Raw genomic sequence first — 19,170 nt, forward strand, 5'->3', positions numbered from 1 at the left:
TAAAATAAAGACAAACTTAACAGAGAAATTGTAAGAGTAATACAAAAAATTACTATATACCTTTCTCAAGGTACACCAGTTTTTGACATTTTGCCACACTTGTTTTATCATCCTTTCATCTTTTTCAAGCCATCTGAAAGTAGGTTGCATACATTGTCTTTTTATCCCTTAAGCACATATGTCCTAAGAATAAGGATATTCATTCTCTTATTAACCACAGTTCAGGTATCAAATTCAAGCATTGTTGTGTTTTGGCTTTTCCTTTTCCTTTTCTTCCTCAGATCTAGAATCTCTAAATGGTATTTAGAGGTCCCAAGGTTTTGCTTGTGTTTTCTGCTACTGAGTTGCCCTTGCTTGTAGGCTATTCAATAGGCAGAGTCAGGAAATGCCTCCTTTAAAATTTTACTTTATTTTACTTAAATTCTTTTATTTTAATCGTTTTTTTCTTAGCTTGAAAATCTTGGTTTCTATCAACATTAACATAATTTAATTACCTATTTGATTTGTTTTACAACATACTTATAATGTTTTCAGAATAATACTGGTATAAATAATAAGACCAATGAATGTAGTTGAGTCCTTTGTGACATTTTTTGTCCTTAGAATATATTTCACAAGGATCAAAAATAAAAACACTGGTTTTAGAGTCAAATGAAGTAATATTTTTATTTGGTTAAAGCATAATTGATTCATGTACAGTGAGGCTATTTTAACTGAGGTTTTAATTTTTAGAAATATACTTTCTAATCTAATTTTATTTCTAAATTATATGGAATATTTACTTGACTACAAAGTTGAAACTATACGAGAAGATGCATTCACGGAAGTTTTGTCTGCATTTCCATCTCTTTCACTCTGTTCATTTTTATTACTGTATAGGTAATCATTTTTATTAGATGCTTGTTCCATTATTTCATTTTGAAAAAATCCTTCCCCATTTCCTTACCAAAAAAATAGCATACTATAAAAACACTTTTTTCCACTTAAAATATTCTGGAGATTATGTCATGTTAATATATTGAGATAATTCTTAATCTTTTTTACGATTACATAGTACCTCGCTGTGTAGATATACCATAGGACTTTTATCTAGTCTTGTGCTGATGGACATTTGGGTTGTTTTTAGACTTTTGCATTTACAAATAATGCCACAATGAATCGCCTTGTGCGTTTGTGTTTTGAGCACAGATTTTTAGAAGTGGAATTTCTGGGCTGTAGATGATATGCAATTTTCCTAGATCATGCCTCTTTTAGTTAAGGCTGCCATAGGCTAAATACCACAGACTGAGCAGAAATTTATTTCTCATAGTTCTAGAAGATGGACGTCCAAGACCAGGGTGCCAGCATGGTCAGGTTCTGGTGAGAGCTTCTTCAGGGTTGCAACCTGACAACTTCTCATATCGTCACATGAAAGAGAGTAGAGAGGGGGAGTAAGCTCTCTCATGACTTTTATAAGGACACTAATCCCATTAATGAGGGCTCCATCTTCGTGACCTCATCTAATCATGATTACCTCCCAAAGAGCTCACCTAATACCAACACGGCAGCGGTGTGTGTGGGGGGGCGGGGGTAGGGTTTCAGTATTTAAATGTCGAAGAAACACAAACCTCCCGTCCATAACATTGCCCAATTCTCCCAAGACGTACCATTTTCCATTCCCATCAACAATAGAAAAGAGTACCTTATAGGCTGTTTTATTAGTTCACCTACTCAGGGTCCTATTAACAGGTAACACTTGGGGGCTTCCCCGGTGGTGCAGTGGTTAAGAATCTGCCTGCCAATGCAGGGCACACGGGTTAGAGCCCTGGTCTGGGAAGATCCCACATGCCGCAGACCAGCTAAGCCCATGCACAACTACTGAGCCTGCGCTCTAGAGCCCGCGAGCCACAACTACTGAAGCCCATGTGCCTAGAGCCCGTGCTCCTCAACAAAAGAAGCCACTGCCATGAGAAGCCCACGCACCGCATCGACGAGTATCCCCCGCTGGCCGCAACTAGAGAAAGCCCACGTGCAGCAATGAAGACCCAACGCAGCCAAAAATAAATAAATAAATAAATAAAATTTATACATAAAACAAAGGTAATACTTGGTCTCATGTTCTTTTTGGTTCAAATTATGTCTAACATTAAAATATAATTAAAGACATGAAAAGCTTCTTATTTTTAGAGTACATGAAAAGTGCCTTAAACCTTGTTAAGGCAGGATCTAAATAAGGATGAGCCAATCACTTTTGTTGTCCTGATTAGAAAGAAAGTATTGGAAAGGATATTCTTGTGTGTGCCCTGAGGACAGTTAGAGTTTAAGTAAGCAGGGGTCCTAGAATCTAATAAAGTAGGTGTTTTCAATGAATAGAGGACTATGTCTCAAAAAGTTTTAGAGCCAGATGGCAGATAAACTATTTTGGACTGTATCTGGTGGATAAACGATTTTGAGCAGGAACAAGATATGATATTTCATTACTATTTAATATCTAGGAAAATTTAAGCTATTCACTTTCCTCCAACATTTTTACTTTTGCTTTATTTGTTTTTGCTTTTCAAACTAATTCATGAATTTAACTTTTTTCTTTTACTTTTCTGATATTATAGTTTGTTCTGTGAGCTTATTTGCCACAGAAAGAGCAACAATGGTTTTCAGTGTGAACTGAAAACTTCATTGTGAACTTGAAATCTTCACACAGAATTTATTCATCTCCTGCAGCAGCACTACTTATCTACTAATTTAATTTCTTAATAGAATATTGAGGACCTCCCTGGTGGTCCAGTGGCTTAGACTCCACACTCCCAATGCAGGGGGCCCGGGTCTGATCTCTGGTCAGGGAACTAGATCCCACATGCATGCCGCAACTAAGAGTTCACATGCCTCAACTAAAAGATCCCTTATGCTGCAACTAAGAACTGGCGCAGCTAAACAAGTATTTTTAAAAAATAGAATATTGAAAGAGGAGTCAACAGTAACTGTAGCGGGACTTCCCTGGTGGCACAGTGGTTAAGAATCCACCTGCCAATTCGGGGGACATGGGTTCCAGCCCTGGTCTGGAAAGATCCCACATGCCACGGAGCAACTAAGCCCATGCGCTCTAGAGCTTATGCTCTAGAGCCCGCGAGCCACAACTACTGAAGCCCATGTGCCTAGAGACCATGCTCCGCAACAAGAGAAGCCACTGCAATGAGAAGCCCGCGCACTGCAAGGAAGAGTAGCCCCCGCTCCCAGCAACTAGAGAAAGCCCGTGCGCAGCAACGAAGACCCAACACAGCCAAAACAAAAAACAAAAATAACTGTAGCAAACACTTTTATGGTGCTTACTGTGTGCTGGGCACTAAGTGCTATAATAATAATTCATCAAATCTTCACCGCAACCTTATGAGATATATTCTATTATTATCTCCATTTTACAGTTAGCAAACTGGGAACAGAAGAGTTAAGTAATAGGACCAAAGCCACACAACTAATGACAGAGTCCAAATTTGGACCCAGGCAATTTGGTTTCAGAGTCTAGGCATTTAACTGCCATACTCTTGCCCCTAATTGACATCAAGAAAATCAGTAGTCGAGAACTGATGGTAATAAAGAGAATCCAGTGGTAATGTGATCACGTAACACGATTCACCTCAAAAGTCTGAAATTCCATTATTTTTTTCCTAGGTGAAAAATGTCAATCCTGAATTAAGTCTTCTGGCATTTTCCATAAACTCTCTAGGGACGGGAATTCCTAACCCTTTTCAAAGAAGAGCTGAAGAAAACAGAGAGGAGGCCAGAAACATGAAGGTTGTGGAAGTGATGAAGAAATCCCAGAAGTCAATTTACAGGTATAATTTGAGCTGGGTTGTTGTTGGCAGAGAGCATAGTCAGCCTCACCAAAGACAACACCATTGTATGTTATCCCCGAGCTATGAGTGCTTATAGTGTCGTAGAACTGAGGGAAAATTGTGCTTGCCTTGCCCAAATTTTAAAGGCCAGAAAGTTCAGGAATGGGTCTCGCTCCATCCTGTACATTCTATATTGGGGAGCTTCTGCCACCTAGTGTTCATGTAGAAAATGGCAAGAGTTTGGAATCACCAATCCTGTCCCTCCACAAGTCCAGGAGTATTTAAAGAAGACTGGTCCCAATGTCTGTCTCATTTTTTTCCCAAGTTATCTTCCCTCCAATGAGAATTAGAAAATATTTGATATTATTAATTCTTTGTGGAAGAAAGAATTAATAGAAAGAAAGAACTTCAGCTACAATAAATTTCTTTTAAAATTTGATGGGGTTTGAAATTTGTTTTATCTTTAATTTTAGGAGTTATAACTTTCTAATGGAAGTTTAAAATGGTTAGGCTTTGTAGTTAGACGTAGAGGCAATAATGAAGCAGACGGAAAGGGGACAGGGCACAACCTTTAAAAGAATGACATAGCCACTGAGGACACAACAAAAACTGGTTGGAACCAACTAGGTCCAAGATGGTAGAAGATTCAGCTTCCAGTAGACTTTGAGCCTCATTATACATTCATTGTAATGTATTAGCATGCTAAATGACACACCCACAGGCGCCATGACTGTTCTGAGACCAACCATAAAAGGCCAAAAAGTGGGTGGTGGCCCAATTCCTGGAAATCTCCACCCTTTCTCCAAAATAGTTGGAATAATCCTCCCACTCATTAGCCTGTGAAATTATCCAGCTGATAAAAACTAACCACCCCATATTTTGGGGCCTCTTGCCTTCTGAGATGGCCCACACTCTGTCTGTGGAATGTGTTTCTCCCAAGGCTGTTCTTGCCTTTTGAGATGGACCACATTCTATGGAATGTGTATCTCTCTAAATAAATCCACTTCTTACCTATCACTTCGTCTCTCACTGAATTCTTTTTGTGACAAAACATAAAAAACTTGAGCTTCATTAAGTCCTGAGACCTGGTGTGTGATCTCAATTAAAACGCAGTGGTTCAAGTCCCAATCTGAGTTGTGCAGTTTCAATTGCCTTTGAAATCACAAGTTGAACAATCTGTAGTCTCTTTCCTCCAAAACCTCCTCCAGGGATGCTAGGTAGCAACTGGGAAAGGACTGTTTCAAAGACCTCACAGCAGTTGTCTGTAGAACCGTCCCTCCTCTGTACTCAGAGCCTGAGGTGCTCACCCTGCCATAGTACTTCCCTCTGTACAGTCATCATTGATTGACTCACCGTTCCCCCTTTTTAGACATGTGCATACCTCCAGGGCAGAAATCATTTCTAATTCTATTAGCAAGTAGTGGATATTAAGTATTATTAAATGGATGCTGTAGAGAAAGTACGTCTGCTATTAACTTGTTCCAGCTTGTAGCCCTCAAATCAAACTTAGCCTGCTTGGGCAAAGATTTCCCTAACCAGCTAACTATTTCATTTAAGCTTTAACCTGGTGTCTTCTTTTTTTTTTTTTTGCGGTACGCGGGCCTCTCACTGTTGTGCCGTCTCCCGTGACGGAGCACAGGCTCCGGACGCACAGGCTCAGCGGCCATGGCTCACGGGCCTAGCCGCTTCGCGGCATGTGGGATCCTTCCTGATTGGGGCACGAACCCGTGTTCCCTGCATCGGCAGGCGGACTCTCAACCACTGCGCCACCAGGGAAGCCCTAACCTGGTGTCTTCTTGACCTGAGCACAAATCAACTCTCCTGTGTTTCTTGCCTTCACTCCTCTCCTCCTTTCCTTCCTTCCCGTATGTTGGTTATGCAGAACTATTTATCGTGCTGGTTCCCCCACTCTTCACAAACTCTCTCAGCCAACTTTTTCCTACTCTACTCTTAAAGCAAGCTAATTATGCTCAGTGTACTTTGATTTTTCTTTGTTACACTCTCTGTTAGATTAACAGGGAAATATAGAAAATCTATTTGGTTGTATCTGTTTGGGAACAGTCTATACCATCAGGATCTTCTTGCTTCCCGACTCTGGCACCTGGGATACTAGTTTTGAAATGTAGGTAGAGGAACATAAAGGAATGACATCTTTCATAAAATAGAATGAGTTCTTGAAAATTTGAGAAAATAAAAGCATCTGAAGGCAAGTGTCCAGGTAGAAAGAAATGTCTGAACAGGTGGCCACTGCAGTTTCCTTCAGAGTCTCACTTTCCTGTACACATTTTGTCAAGCTGATTACTTCTATCACTGCTATGCTGGCCCCCAGGAGTATACACGTCTTTCTTCAAAGCCGGAACTCCCTGGTTCTTGGTTTTCTTCAGTACTGTGGAGCCATGGTGGGCTTTTCAAAAAGTCTTTACCAGTATGAACCAATGATTATCATTGGGTGGAGAAATCATGGATGATCATTTTCTTCTTTACAGCTTTTTTGGTTTTATTGATTTCTTACTGATTTATGTATTATTTTTATAATCATCTGAAAAATTAGACTTTACAAAATTCAAAGGGAAAACAAGCAAGTAATAAAAATATAGCTAAGCATACAAACAGCAGGTTTCTAATTTTACCACACTGTTGTCTGCACAGCTCATCGGCTCCCCAAGCTCTTGTTCCATACCACATCATTTTTGAGGGCCTTACCAGAGTAGCTCACTTTTTCATTTTCAGTGGTACTCCTTTTGATACCTTATAGACCTCATTGAGAAAACAATGGATGGACTGTGGAACTGATTGCTCTTTGAGGGTAAATAATTTTATATCCTCAGGTAGATATCAGCATATAAAGAAAGCTTCTAGCTACAGAGGCCTCCCCACCAACTTCTTCAACTTCCCAGAAATAAAGTAAAAGCGTGTATTTCCTGAGATCAAATTAAATTTGAAGTTAAAGGCCATCCAGTTGACTAGACAGTGAACCCTGGGCCAGTTGGGTGGGTAGGAACCCTGTTTGTTAGTAAGGGATCAAGTGGTTAAAATGAACTTCAAAAGCTATGTGATCTTAACTTTTGATTTTAACAAAGGAAGGTGAGAAGAATATAAATGTTTGCTTAGGCTGGAGTTTAGTAGTAGTAATTGCAGTCATTTTTACATGAACTGTTTACCTTTCCTGCTTAGGTATAGTGCATTACAATTATTGTCAAATAATTAAATGTTATTAACTCATTTAATTATAAAACTAAACTGTTGATATATGCTCAATACGTACAGCTTTTTATGTGTCACAGTAGTCATCTGCTTATATAGCTTAGTTGTTTGCTCATACTCTTAAGAATGAAATAGAACCTAGGATTCACCCTAGTAAGCATGCCTGTGGTAGTGATCTTTGTTCCTCTTTCTCTTTGATTGGATCCAATCCAGTGACAATGCCTCAGACGTTAAGTCAACCCTAATAATGAAAAGCTACTTTGAAAGATAAATCTAAGATTATTTGTTAAGTTTTGGGTGGCGGGTGGGTAAAGCTTCTTTGGCTGAAGAGAGGTTGGAGACTTCTTAAATGTTGGACATTTCCCCTTAAATTTGCTTTGTTTGTTCTTTTTCTCCCTTTGATTGAGGTGAGGGTTTTAAAATCATTTCTGCTCTCCCCATAGGTATAGTTGTGATTTGTGGCACTTTGATTAAAAACATATTCTGATTATTCCCTCGTATCTTTTGCCCATCCCCACCCCCAGGATTCCGATTTCTCTGTTTAAGGTTATAAAAATACCCTCATCTTCCGTACCCTCACCTTCACATTTTGTGATAATCTTGTTTACTTCATATTTTTTCATCCCTTTTCTACTCACTATTTGGTCAGCAGGGAATAATTTCTTCAATTACCACCATAACAGCAAAATACCTATTATCCTTAAATCCTAACCATCTGGGGTCCAGAAGCCATACTTAAATTTCATTACACATTAATTCCGTTACTGATATGATATGTAGAAAGAAATGTCTGAACAGGTGGCCACTGATATGGCCATTACTGATATGTAGCTAATGACCTCTGAAAAGGTCATTAGTAATAGAGAATCAAGGAGACTTGCCTGTACATGAAAGAGGTAGAAAAAATATTTTTTATTAGCATGTTCAAGGTAGTCAAGATATTAACAAACATTTTAATCCTCACAACAACCCTGTGAGGTAGGTAAGTCATTGTTTCGTGACAAACTAGTATTATTCCAAATAAAGTGCAATTTATAAAAGAATAAATCTGCATCAGGAATAATTTTGTTAATGATACCATTTATGTATATGCTAATATTTGTGTTTTTGTGTACTTTGATTCATGCAGTTGATTCATGCAGTAAGGTGTCCCCAGAAAAGTTTACTATAAATCAAATACTATTTAAATACATGTGGGAACAATTTAAATAAACTCTGAGGTGAATTTTTTTAATAAAATAGATCACTTTTTGAGCAAATACTATGAACATTCCTTTCTTACACAGAATAAAAAGGCATCCTCATCAACGTTGCACTCACATTTATTCATTCTTCAGTAAGTTATCTCAACATGGCACCAATGCAATGCAAGACTTAATTTATTGAATTAAACCTTAGCAATTTGGTATATGGCAGTGAACTGTGTTGCTGTATAGAAATCTCCAAATATATTGCGCTCAATCTCAACCCAAAACCTAGGATGGACTAATTATTGAAAACACTAAAATAAATGATGACAGATTTCAAAAAGTATTGTCCCTTGAGAACATTACTTATTTTTTTCCTTTAAATTGCAAAAGGAAAAGAGATCTTAGGGTCTTTGAAAAGAAACATAATATTCTGATAACTATAAACTTCTGGTGATTTATATTACAAATCAAAGAAAGCCTCATGCTATCAATTTACTTATAAGGGAGCACACAGATGTTATCCCCAAAATTTACGTATTTTTTTCCTCTGTGCCAATATGACTTACTAGGAAGAGAAATACAGTTGACCTTTGAACAACATGGGTTTGAACTGTGTGGGTCCACTTATACGTGTATTTCTTTCAATAAATACGTACTACAGTACTACATGATCCGAGGTTGTTTGAATCCGAGGATGTGGAACCACAGATAAGGAGGGATGACTGTAAAGTTACATGGGGATTTTTGACCGCGTGGGGGGTCAGGGCCCCAGCCCCCGAGTTGTTCAAGGGTCAACTGTATTCCCAGGCACCCATTTTCTCTTAAATCCATATTTAAAGTACATTTCCATTATTCATCCAACATTAGTAAACATACAGTTTGCCTAACATTTTTTTTATAATTGTCTTATCTGCAAAATAAACTTTTACTAGAGAACTCCTATTACATTTAATTTAAACATTTAGATTAGTTATATAATTTATCTGTAACAATAACTTTAAGTTTGGGAGCTTAGTTAAGTTAAAATCCACTGGTAGGTTTTTAATACTTTAACAAGTGGTTAAAGTAATTTACCATTACAAAAAAATAACTGAAGTCCAGAAAAACATTCTCACCAAAGTATTTTAAAAAACTGTTGCAGGAACATTAGGCAAATCAACAGGTAAAATAGACTAAGCCATCTATAAGTTGTACATTCAAATCCATACTAGATCCAGTAGTGCACTTTGGATTATAGTGAGGTAGGGCAAATAAACACAGTCAGATACATTTTGAACTGTTAAATTTATATAAACTGAAAATTGACTTATACCCAGGTTTTATTTGGATATCCAAAAAGAAAAACTGATAATTCAAATGATGAAGTATTTTCTTGGATTCAAAGACAGAACTGTAAAAAACCTTTGAGGTACATATACAAAGGCTACAAGATATATTTTATTTCAACATAAAATATGCTTGTATAAAAATAACCTGGGATATAGAAAAAAGAAATACAAACATTTTTGCATAGATTCTCTATATACCTGGGGCTAAACACTAGATAATACACCTCTGAAACTAATATAGCTGAACTATTTCCTTGGATACCAAGTATATACAAAATAAAAGCCCTTCATCTGGGGGAGCATGGGCAGGAGGGAAAACAATTTAATTTAGCATCAGTCTATATTTATTTCTCTGTTGCTCGAATATAAACTAATGATGACAAGAGGAGAAACTCTGGGGGTTTATTTAACAAAATTAAGTTCACATTTCTGAGGCCATCATAGTGCATCCAATGTCCATCAATTTGAAAAGCTGCAGAATAATGATGTTCCTCTTTGTTAAACAGTGTGGCACCTTCTAACAAATACCTGCAAATTAAATGACAAAGTGTAGCAGAAAATCACAATACTTTGTTCTTGAGAAAAACATTCCCTAAATTTTTAACTAATAAAAAACTGAGATTATTTGCATTCTATTCTCTGTAAAAGATATCCATCTGTAAAAATTATGTATTATAATTGGTAATTTGGAGAAAGATGTTTAAGAATTTAAAAAATTGATATCATTTAAGAATTTTTAAAAGCATATTTTAACAGATTAACCCATAATCTGCATGGTTCTGTTATATAAAATACACACAAGAAAATTTTTAAGGCAAAAAGTTAAAAGAACACTGTATGTCCTAATTTGTATGCAGATATCTTAATCTAATGATGACAGTAACATTTTATGTTTAAATGATGACCTCATACTAAACACTACTTTGACTTGAAATACAAGTAATAGCCAACCAGAATTTACTGACTATTTACTATCTCTCAGGTACTAAACACTTCACATGTGCTATCTTATTAAAGCCTTACAATAATGGCACCAGATAGATACTGTTATCTCTGTTCAATAGATAAGAAAACTGACGTGTAAACTGGTTGTTACTGGCTCAAGGTCACATAGCTTGTAAGGTAGGGCTATTCCATAGTGTATTCCATAGTCTAAGTACCTAACCACTATGCACACTGACAGCAATGACTCCCTGCAGTAGATTCTGACCTTATCCAGGCTACATAAATTTAGAGATAGTTATGACTTTTCCAACAATACGTATTTCCCTTAAGGGCTACTCAAAATCATGATAGAATAGCAGAAAAATATAGAAATAAATTTATTTTTTACTAGTTTTAAAAAACAAACAAAAAAAACACATACTTGTGATCAGATAAATCCAAGTAATAGGGTACATATGCCAGATCTTCAGATTTCCAATGCTGCATATTTAAGACAACAAAAGGGGGTGCCCCGTGGCAGAATACTCGCTGGGAAAATTCCCTTAAGCCACCACACCTAAAATTGAAAATAGGCATGAACTTTACTACACTTGGGACAAAGCTGCCTTTTATCACTCTGGGTTGCCTTTATTACATAATTTCATAATAAGCATAATTATCTATTTTAGGTATGGGTATATATCAACAGTATGGCTATATTAATACCTTATATGCCTAATTCCCAGAGTTAATAAACTTTGAGATTCTCTATATAGGAAATGATACTTTTAAAACTCCAGGAAAGGCTAGCTATGTTTATCTAAGCTTATAAAAACATGTATCTTTTAGACTGATAGAAAAGTTTTTATTTGTAAATACATTTTTCTTTCTCTAGGCTGGTTTCAAACTGGAATAATGGCAGAGAGGGAATAAGATGACTCTTACAGTCTTCTTTAGACTGGATGAAATTCCCTACTTGCTTCCTTTTGCCATTAGGATGAAGCAAATTCTGTTTTCTTAGTAGTATCAGGTATTAAGCATATGGATCAGAATAAAACAAACACAATTATACAGTAAAATCTCGATTAACCGGAATGCTCAGGGCACAGTATTTTGGTTAAAAAAACACTGACTAAACTAAGTTACCAGAAAACCATTTTGTTTCAGTATTTGTTGCAAAAATACACTCGTTCACTTTTTGGACTTAAGTACAATTAACTGAAGGTATTTTATTCTTTCCTTCTTTTGTGATTAATTAGGCCATAGGATCACCCTTCTAAATATTAATTCTCATTGCACAATACTGTAGATATAAAAATTGTTGAGACTGGGATGAATATGTTCTGCCCCTTTGTATTTCCTTTCTCTTTTCTTTTTTTTTTAACCACGTTGAACTTTTTGGTTGTCATTTACCTCTTTCTCCTAAATGAGGAGTGCAGAAAAAAATCCAGTTAATTGAGGGTCCCGATTAGCTGGGTTCCGGTTAACCAAGGTTTTATTGTACCTACTCAAAAGTAGGGAAAAAAAGAAAAGGTATTTGCTTTGTATTCATCAAGTAACTGTAGTATTATATTCTATATAGTGATATTGATAATGACAACACAGCATAAAATGGCATAGTAAACTAGAAGGTGTTAAGATTCCAAAACTATTAGGCTTTCTAAATACTTATGAGTTGCTATTTCATAAAATATTAACATCAAAGAACATACCAGTACAGGTTTCTTTATAAAAAACGTACAAATACTTTCATCTTAAATGTCTATCATACACTCACCCACACTCTTCACACAGTTCAATCCTGGAACAGAATAACTCATCCACAGCCAGTCGTATCAAGTTTCCATGTGGAATTTCTTGGGGAGGACTACAACAATTGCACAATGCATGTAAGAACTGTTTCAATATTTTACATGTAAATACATTATTAGGATAACAAATTTTACAGGTCATTATTAGCAAACCACATATCAAAGTATAACCTGTTATTCATCTTTGTATTTCTTATACACAGTATAGAAACCAGTTGAACTTAATAAACATCAATGCATGAAGCTTTCAAGAAACATTAAATCTTTCTATAAACTGATCCTGAAACATGCAGTCGTTACTTTAAAAATTTCTGAGAGGATTCAATAGAGTGGATTCTGGTCTTGACGAAGAAAGCAGGACCCAGAATTAGGAGAGTAGCTGCTTAGTTACCTGACTCAATGCAAGTTACAGCCATTGTTGGCCTCAGTTTCCTGATTTGTTAAAAAAAATTTTTTTCCTACATACTTCAGAGGTTGTTTTAAACATAGGATTAAAAAACAGGCAAAAGACTTAAAAAGTTATATAGAGTATAATGAAAAATATTTTATTGAGAATCATAAAATACTAGTATTAATATAGGATTGTAAATATTTCATTATAGTTTCAAAAGATATACATATAAAAAGATACTAGTTTTTTAAAAACAAGGCAAATTTCTGAAACACTTTTTTTAGTCCATTATGATTTAGAGTAACAATTTTTTCTCCTGATGGAGATTTCAAAACCAACATCATCATATCAGCAATACAGGAAAATGGACAAAGTGTATTTCAGAACAAGAGAGACATTAATTGGTAGACCCTAAAAAAAATAACGTATCTTCCGCTTTCCCTAAGTAGCATGATGTTATAATACAGTATTAAACTAAATATGCTATACAGAAAATGTGAATTTAGTAAGTTCAGGTATGTAACATACATTCCCAAAAGGGAGCAAATCTATTAGGCTGTTTTTCTGGACCACAGGGCCAAGTAGGCTTTCTGACAACAATGTGTTTGGGTCTGTTTTCCTGGACCACAGGGCCAAGTAGGCTTTCTGACAGCAATGTGTTTGGGTCTGTTTTTCTGTCCTGTTTTTTTTTTTTTTTTTTCCACTGGCAATTATCCCTTTTCTTGTTCATGTACCCTGGGGGCATTAATGTTTCCCAATACTCCACTAGGGCTTGCCAGTTTGGCCTTCCTCCCTGTCATTTACCAGCTTGGAGGTCTATCTTCTCTCCGAAAGCCCAAAATACTCAGCAAGCTATCAGAACGTTTCCTAGCCAATGAAAAATTCCTCACATCCAGGTCCTCTTCAGGTATTAACATTTCAAGTTTGGGGTTCCTGTCTCTAATCATGCCCTGGCCATGACATGGAGTACTTTCGATCTTCCTGTTCATGTAGAACTAGCCTACCTGACAGAGATCCATTCAGAGTGAAACATCCCAATATAGTATTAAGTGTTGTTCAAGAGGTTAAATTTGTGACACAAGGAATTAGTTATCTTCACAGTCATATTAGTAAATTCTGAGCAAGAGGAAAACATTTTGCATACTGAATAGTTCATTACTTTGCAAGTGAAATAGTTATCAACTGGTTTTGTAAAGTAAATTCTGAGATGTTTGGATGTAACAGAAGAGTTACATTTTTGTCATGGGACCTAATAGAGTCTTGCATTTGCGTGGTTGCTTTATGTGTAAGTTGTTACACGGGTCTGTACTTTAAGAAGTAATTTGACTATATCTATCTACCTCCCTCCCTATCTCTCTCTATATATCATTCATTATAAAAAAGTATACTATTTTTGCTAAAGGTGACAAAACAGACTTTAGAGCAACTTACTTTATATTAATTGTGCGCTGCTGATCTTCCTGCACTCGAGTTGGGCATCGCCAGTTGGAACAGTAACTCTCTTGTATGGTCGACATGAGATTTTCAAGATTTTTTGTAAAATTATCATGCTCATTCCCAAACAAATCAATTATTAATGAAGCTTTATGAACTTCAGATTTGTATTGCTGTTTTTCCATTTTGTCCCAAATCCAAAGTAGCTTCACAGTTGTAAAGCTGTAGGTGTCCATTAAATAAAGAAAACAGTCTATAAACTCTCTACCTAAATGAAGAGAGAGTTCCCTGGGGAAATTTTCATTTTCATTGAGAATAACATACAATAACATCAAGAATCCATCTATGGTGCAGGTATTTTTCAGTCTTATTTCAACATAGAGTGGTGTACAGGATACTGCTTTGCGGCCAGCTTTGATAGTAAAAACACCTCCCCAAGGAAGAACAGGTCTCCAAAATGAGCGATCTTGGTTATAGTTATTTTTAATTGATGCTTTGATCTCTTCAAACAGTGTCTTCATCCTGCATTTTAAAAGTTTAAGACAGTACTCGTAAATTTGACTTTATATTTTAAATGCATGATATGTTTAAATGAAAATAAAGGTATCTAAAGATTCAAATTAAATTTGGTTAGCTTGACCCCCAATGTAAAAAAAAATTTAAAACAAGCTATGAGCCATTTTTTGGCAACCTGCATGGTCTCTGGAAAGACCATTTAAGAAGCTGCAACCTTTTCTTGAAGTACGGAATGGTCATTTGATAGGACTTTATATTAATTATATTGCAGATTTTATCAGTCATAGAGGAAAACCCTGTAATAAAAAAATCCTAAAAAAAAATAAAACTATTTAAAGATACAGTCTAAATTTGGTTGGGTGTATTCCTAATGTAAACCTCTTCCTCCCCTCAAAATATAAGCGGTACTTCATTTTCTTGATAATATGTGTGGTTCCACTTATGAAATTGATAATGGAATCTTTGTTGGGCTACAGAATAATGACCAACTGGCTTTGAAAGACAACATATGAAGAGTAATTGTGAGAACTTAATTGAATAGTAGCACAGCTAAAACAAAAATCATTTCTATGCACTTTGGGATTTTTACCTGAAATTTAGGACCATGCTAGATATCCTATAATTTTAACTACAGAGGCCATGCTGGGAAGAGCTGATTCAGAACTTGATAATTATCTTGATTCCTCTCTGCATGTTTTGGGAATGAACTGAGGTGTCCTCCCTATTTAAACTGGTACCTATCATTCCCCCAACCTTGAGGATAGCTAAGCACTTGGTTTTAACGTCATTGACAGTATTCTAATAAACATGTTGGTGTCATATGTATGTTATCTAAAGCAAAATTGAAAAAAATTAAAGAATGAGGTCCTAATGAAACTGAATTGAAAAATTGCTTTACTTTATTTGGGACAAACACATATCTAAACTAAAAACATCACAGGGTTTTCCAATATGTTTCATCCTTCCGTTTTCATGAAAACTGGAAGCATCTGAGGAATAGGAACAGAGAAATTAGTGACTGAGGTCAGTGTCTTACTTTGATTGTCTTTTCAAGTGCCACATCCTCCCAAGCACAATAGGAATCCAACACTCAGTGTTGCAGACCTATGTGTTTTGTGTGAAAAATTAAGTTCAGACCGATTTTGTAACACTAGCAAACTAAAAATTCAATTTTACCACACACACAGAGTATTTTTGACTTAGGCAAGATACTGTGGACTCTAAAATATTCAACATTATATTTAGCCTGAAGTGTAGATGTTTATATATAGTCGCTAACATGTGGGCTCTAGTTAACCACTTAGGAATAAGAGAGAGTGGAAAATTTAGAGCCTAGGAAACACAAACTCAGTTTCTTCTAAATGAAGAAGAAATGCTTCAGAGCATATTTTTAAAAAATCACAAGGCATTTAAATACTTTAAAAATGAAAATAACTTTTTTCATGGTTTGACTGATTTCTGTTACATTTTAAAGAACTCTGTAGCAAGGTCATAATTAAGAGCCCGAGTTCAAATTCCTAAATGTTGCACTGGAAAGGAACTGTAAATTTCTGTAGTATTTTTTGCCAGTTTATCTTTTATACATGACCAAATGAGTAACTATAGCTCTGTAAAGCAAGTTACACTCTAAGAGAATTAAACTACAATTATATATATATATTAAAAAAATATACACATACATAAAATGAAACTAATTTCTTTAGCCTTTTTCTGGGGGAAAAAAAAGGAGGTAAGAGAGGATGCAAAGAATTAGAAGACAGTGTAGCTTCTGTTGTACCGTGGTGATTTGTTACAAAGTAAATTACCAAAAAAAAAAAAAGCGGCTAAAAGAGATGGAAAAATGGCTGCAAAGAGCTTTACTTAAAATTGTCTTAAGTTCTGGTCACACCGTCAAAAACATCGTTTAGAAGCCCTGGAGAAGGTATTCTGCTGGCTTTTTTCCCTTGCCTCAACAGGCCCCCCAGTTTGAATAAATCTGGAAAACTCCCTGGACTTCTATTTCCTTGGCAAAATGACACATTTCTTCTGCAGTCGTTTCCAAGGGTGACAATCTGTACTCCACGCAGGTCGTGAGGACCAGACCATTTGTCCAAGGCATTGAGTGCCGGACGCCCTAACAGCTCGAGGGTCCCAAGGGTACCCTCCTGAGTCAGCGCCCCAAAATAATCTGGAAAACGGCGCTGAGCTCCCGCTCGAAGCAGCTCCGGGCTGGGCGCAAGGACTGGCTGGGCGCGCGGTGGGCGCTCACCTCCGCCCCCCGCACTCCGGCCACGCCCACCCCGCCCAGGGTCCGCAGCACCGGGGAAGGCCTGGCACTTAGGGCTGGCCGCGCAGGGCGGGCGGGTTCCCGAATCTGGAGCCGGTGAAAGGGCTGGGCGTCCCCTGCCCGCCTCCAGGCAGTGGCCCGATGAGCGCCTGGGACTGCGGGTAATGGGCGGGAGGGCCGGGCCACGGAAAGCGTTCTCACACCGGCCAGTCTCCGTCCACCAGGAAGCCGACTTTTCGTACCTCCCCGGGGACCGAAAACCGCCGGTGCTCCCGCACCCGTCGCCGCCGCCGCTTGCTCATGGAGAGTCCGTGCCGCCGCCGCCTCATCTACTAGAACCTCCGGCAGTTTCGGCCTCCCCCGGCGTGAGCGCTGGGCCCCGGCACAGCCTCCATCGCACTCGCCGCGGCGGCAGCCACAGCAGCTCCAGCGCCCAGGCCCGATCCGACCGGACCCACGGAGCCAGGACCGCGGGACGCGTAGCTTCTTATTACGGAGGAAGATTCGGCCTGACCTCCGCCCCCCTCCCCCCAGCCCCCAGTCCCCAATCCCCAGTCCCCAGCGCCCAGTCCCCAGCAGCCTGACGGTGCTGCTGCGCAGGCGCGAAGACGCCCCTGCCAAAAGTGCGTGTGCTGGGTGTATATACAGCTTTTGTATTTGCCCAATGGACACCAGGATCAGGTGCATGGGGCGGGACCTCGCAGAGAGGGGCGGTGTTCCAGTGTTAGAAAGTGGGTGGGGCAGCCGGAAGTGGGTAGAGTTTGCACGGAGGCGGAACTTTGTTGGCAAACCTGCTTGGCTTCTTGAGGCTTGTATCGTCTCAGGACTTGATTTTGGTTTGCTTCTACGTCTCGTCTTTTCAAATTCTTAACTCAGAAGAGGAAAGCTTTGTTTTCTCCGTAAGTTATAATTATTCAAGCATTTAAGTATATATTTAATAAAAAGTTGAGTTAGTGTGTTAAATGCTATTTTTAGTGTTCAAGTTAATAATTGGCCAGTCTGCTGTAATTTATAATGGAAGTTAATAACAATTAAAGAAATTAGATGGCTTTGGCCCCATTAGAGAGATGAAAAAAAATTGAGTTTTGGAGATGATAAAGTCCCACACATTTTGACAGCTGGAAATTGAAGCTAGAGCCTCTTAATGCTACAGTCTGTGGACACAACCACTTTTCCTGTTCTGTGGGTCCTAGTTCTTGTATCCGACCTTAAAGAGTCAAAGGCCGGAGAACACAGGCCATCCTGGAAAACTATCTCCACTTGCAATTAGGAATGGGGATGCTGTTGAGATACTCCCCATCCTGCCGTGCAACAAAAAATGATTGTCTGGAAAGTGAAGCTCAACCTCCAGAATACACAATGCACAGAGCTCAAGGCCAGCCCAAGACATCAGTGTGGTACCCAGTCACAGCAGAGTCTTGGACACCTTCTTGACTAATTTAATGGCCAGCCAGGGCAATGGCAGGGACCTTCCTCTTGGATCTCTCTTGAGGAGTCTAGTGATAGAGGGATGAATCTTCTGGGAGAGAAGCTTGACTCACTCAAGATAATTACTGCCGGTGGAGTTGGGAAGAAATGGACACCTCTCAGAGCAGAGAGGGAACGAAGAGGCTCTGCCCAAAAAGGAAGAATTAATAAATCTGGCAAAATCTGCTCTTTTTAGCTTCCTGGCTTTTCTTATTTCTTATGGCATTTCACAGGTGAGAAAACTGAGGTGCTAATGCATTAAATAACGAGTGTGTCTGTATTGGAATTCACATACAAAACGTTCACTCTCAATATTAAAATTATCTTGCAAGGAGAAAGCCCTTTACAAATGTTCTTAAGTGTGGATTTTATGTTTAATTGACAGTCTCTCACAAGACACAGAATTCATTTTATACTGATTGGGTCATTTTCTAACAGAAAACAGACCCAATAATGACGGTTGTCACCATTTCTGGAGAATATCAGGGAGATGGCTCCTTAAACTGTGCTGAAGCTCAGCTAGGCAGAGGAAGCATGAATTCCTGGCATACTTGGATAATTCACAAAATTCACTGAGACTTTTAACCAAGATTTCCATTCTGCATCCTTTCTGCTCCTTTCAAAATCTGATGGCTGAGCTGAAGGTATTTTTAGCTTAATTGAGATATAATTGACATAATATATGGAGCATATTTAAAGAGTATAAATTGATAAGTTTTTATATATGTATACCCCCTTGAAAACATCACTATATTCAAGTGAATAAATCCATCATCCTCAAGTTTCCTCACGCGCCTTTGTAATTTCTCTTATCCCTCCATGCCTCCCAC

General features: G+C 37.9%; 1 protein-coding gene across 2 annotated transcripts; it reads right to left on the reverse strand.

Annotated features, from left to right (window-relative positions):
- Nucleotides 1-7,912: 7,912 nt before the first annotated feature.
- Nucleotides 7,913-17,244, reverse strand: C2H14orf28 (chromosome 2 C14orf28 homolog). Of its 2 annotated transcripts, XM_060004636.1 has the most exons (5): nucleotides 17,116-17,244; nucleotides 14,089-14,613; nucleotides 12,233-12,322; nucleotides 10,898-11,032; nucleotides 7,913-10,059 (listed from the first exon to the last, which is right to left on the reverse strand). In XM_060004636.1, exons 2-5 carry the CDS (start codon nucleotides 14,610-14,612, stop codon nucleotides 9,876-9,878), a joined length of 933 nt encoding a protein of 310 aa, XP_059860619.1. In that variant the 5' UTR covers nucleotide 14,613; nucleotides 17,116-17,244; the 3' UTR covers nucleotides 7,913-9,875. The 2 variants fall into 2 exon arrangements, with proteins under 2 accessions (XP_059860619.1, XP_059860618.1); XM_060004635.1 differs by lacking the exon at nucleotides 10,898-11,032.
- Nucleotides 17,245-19,170: the final 1,926 nt, after the last annotated feature.

Source organism: Delphinus delphis, chromosome 2 (genome assembly GCF_949987515.2).
Source record: "Delphinus delphis chromosome 2, mDelDel1.2, whole genome shotgun sequence".
NCBI lineage: Eukaryota > Metazoa > Chordata > Mammalia > Artiodactyla > Delphinidae > Delphinus > Delphinus delphis.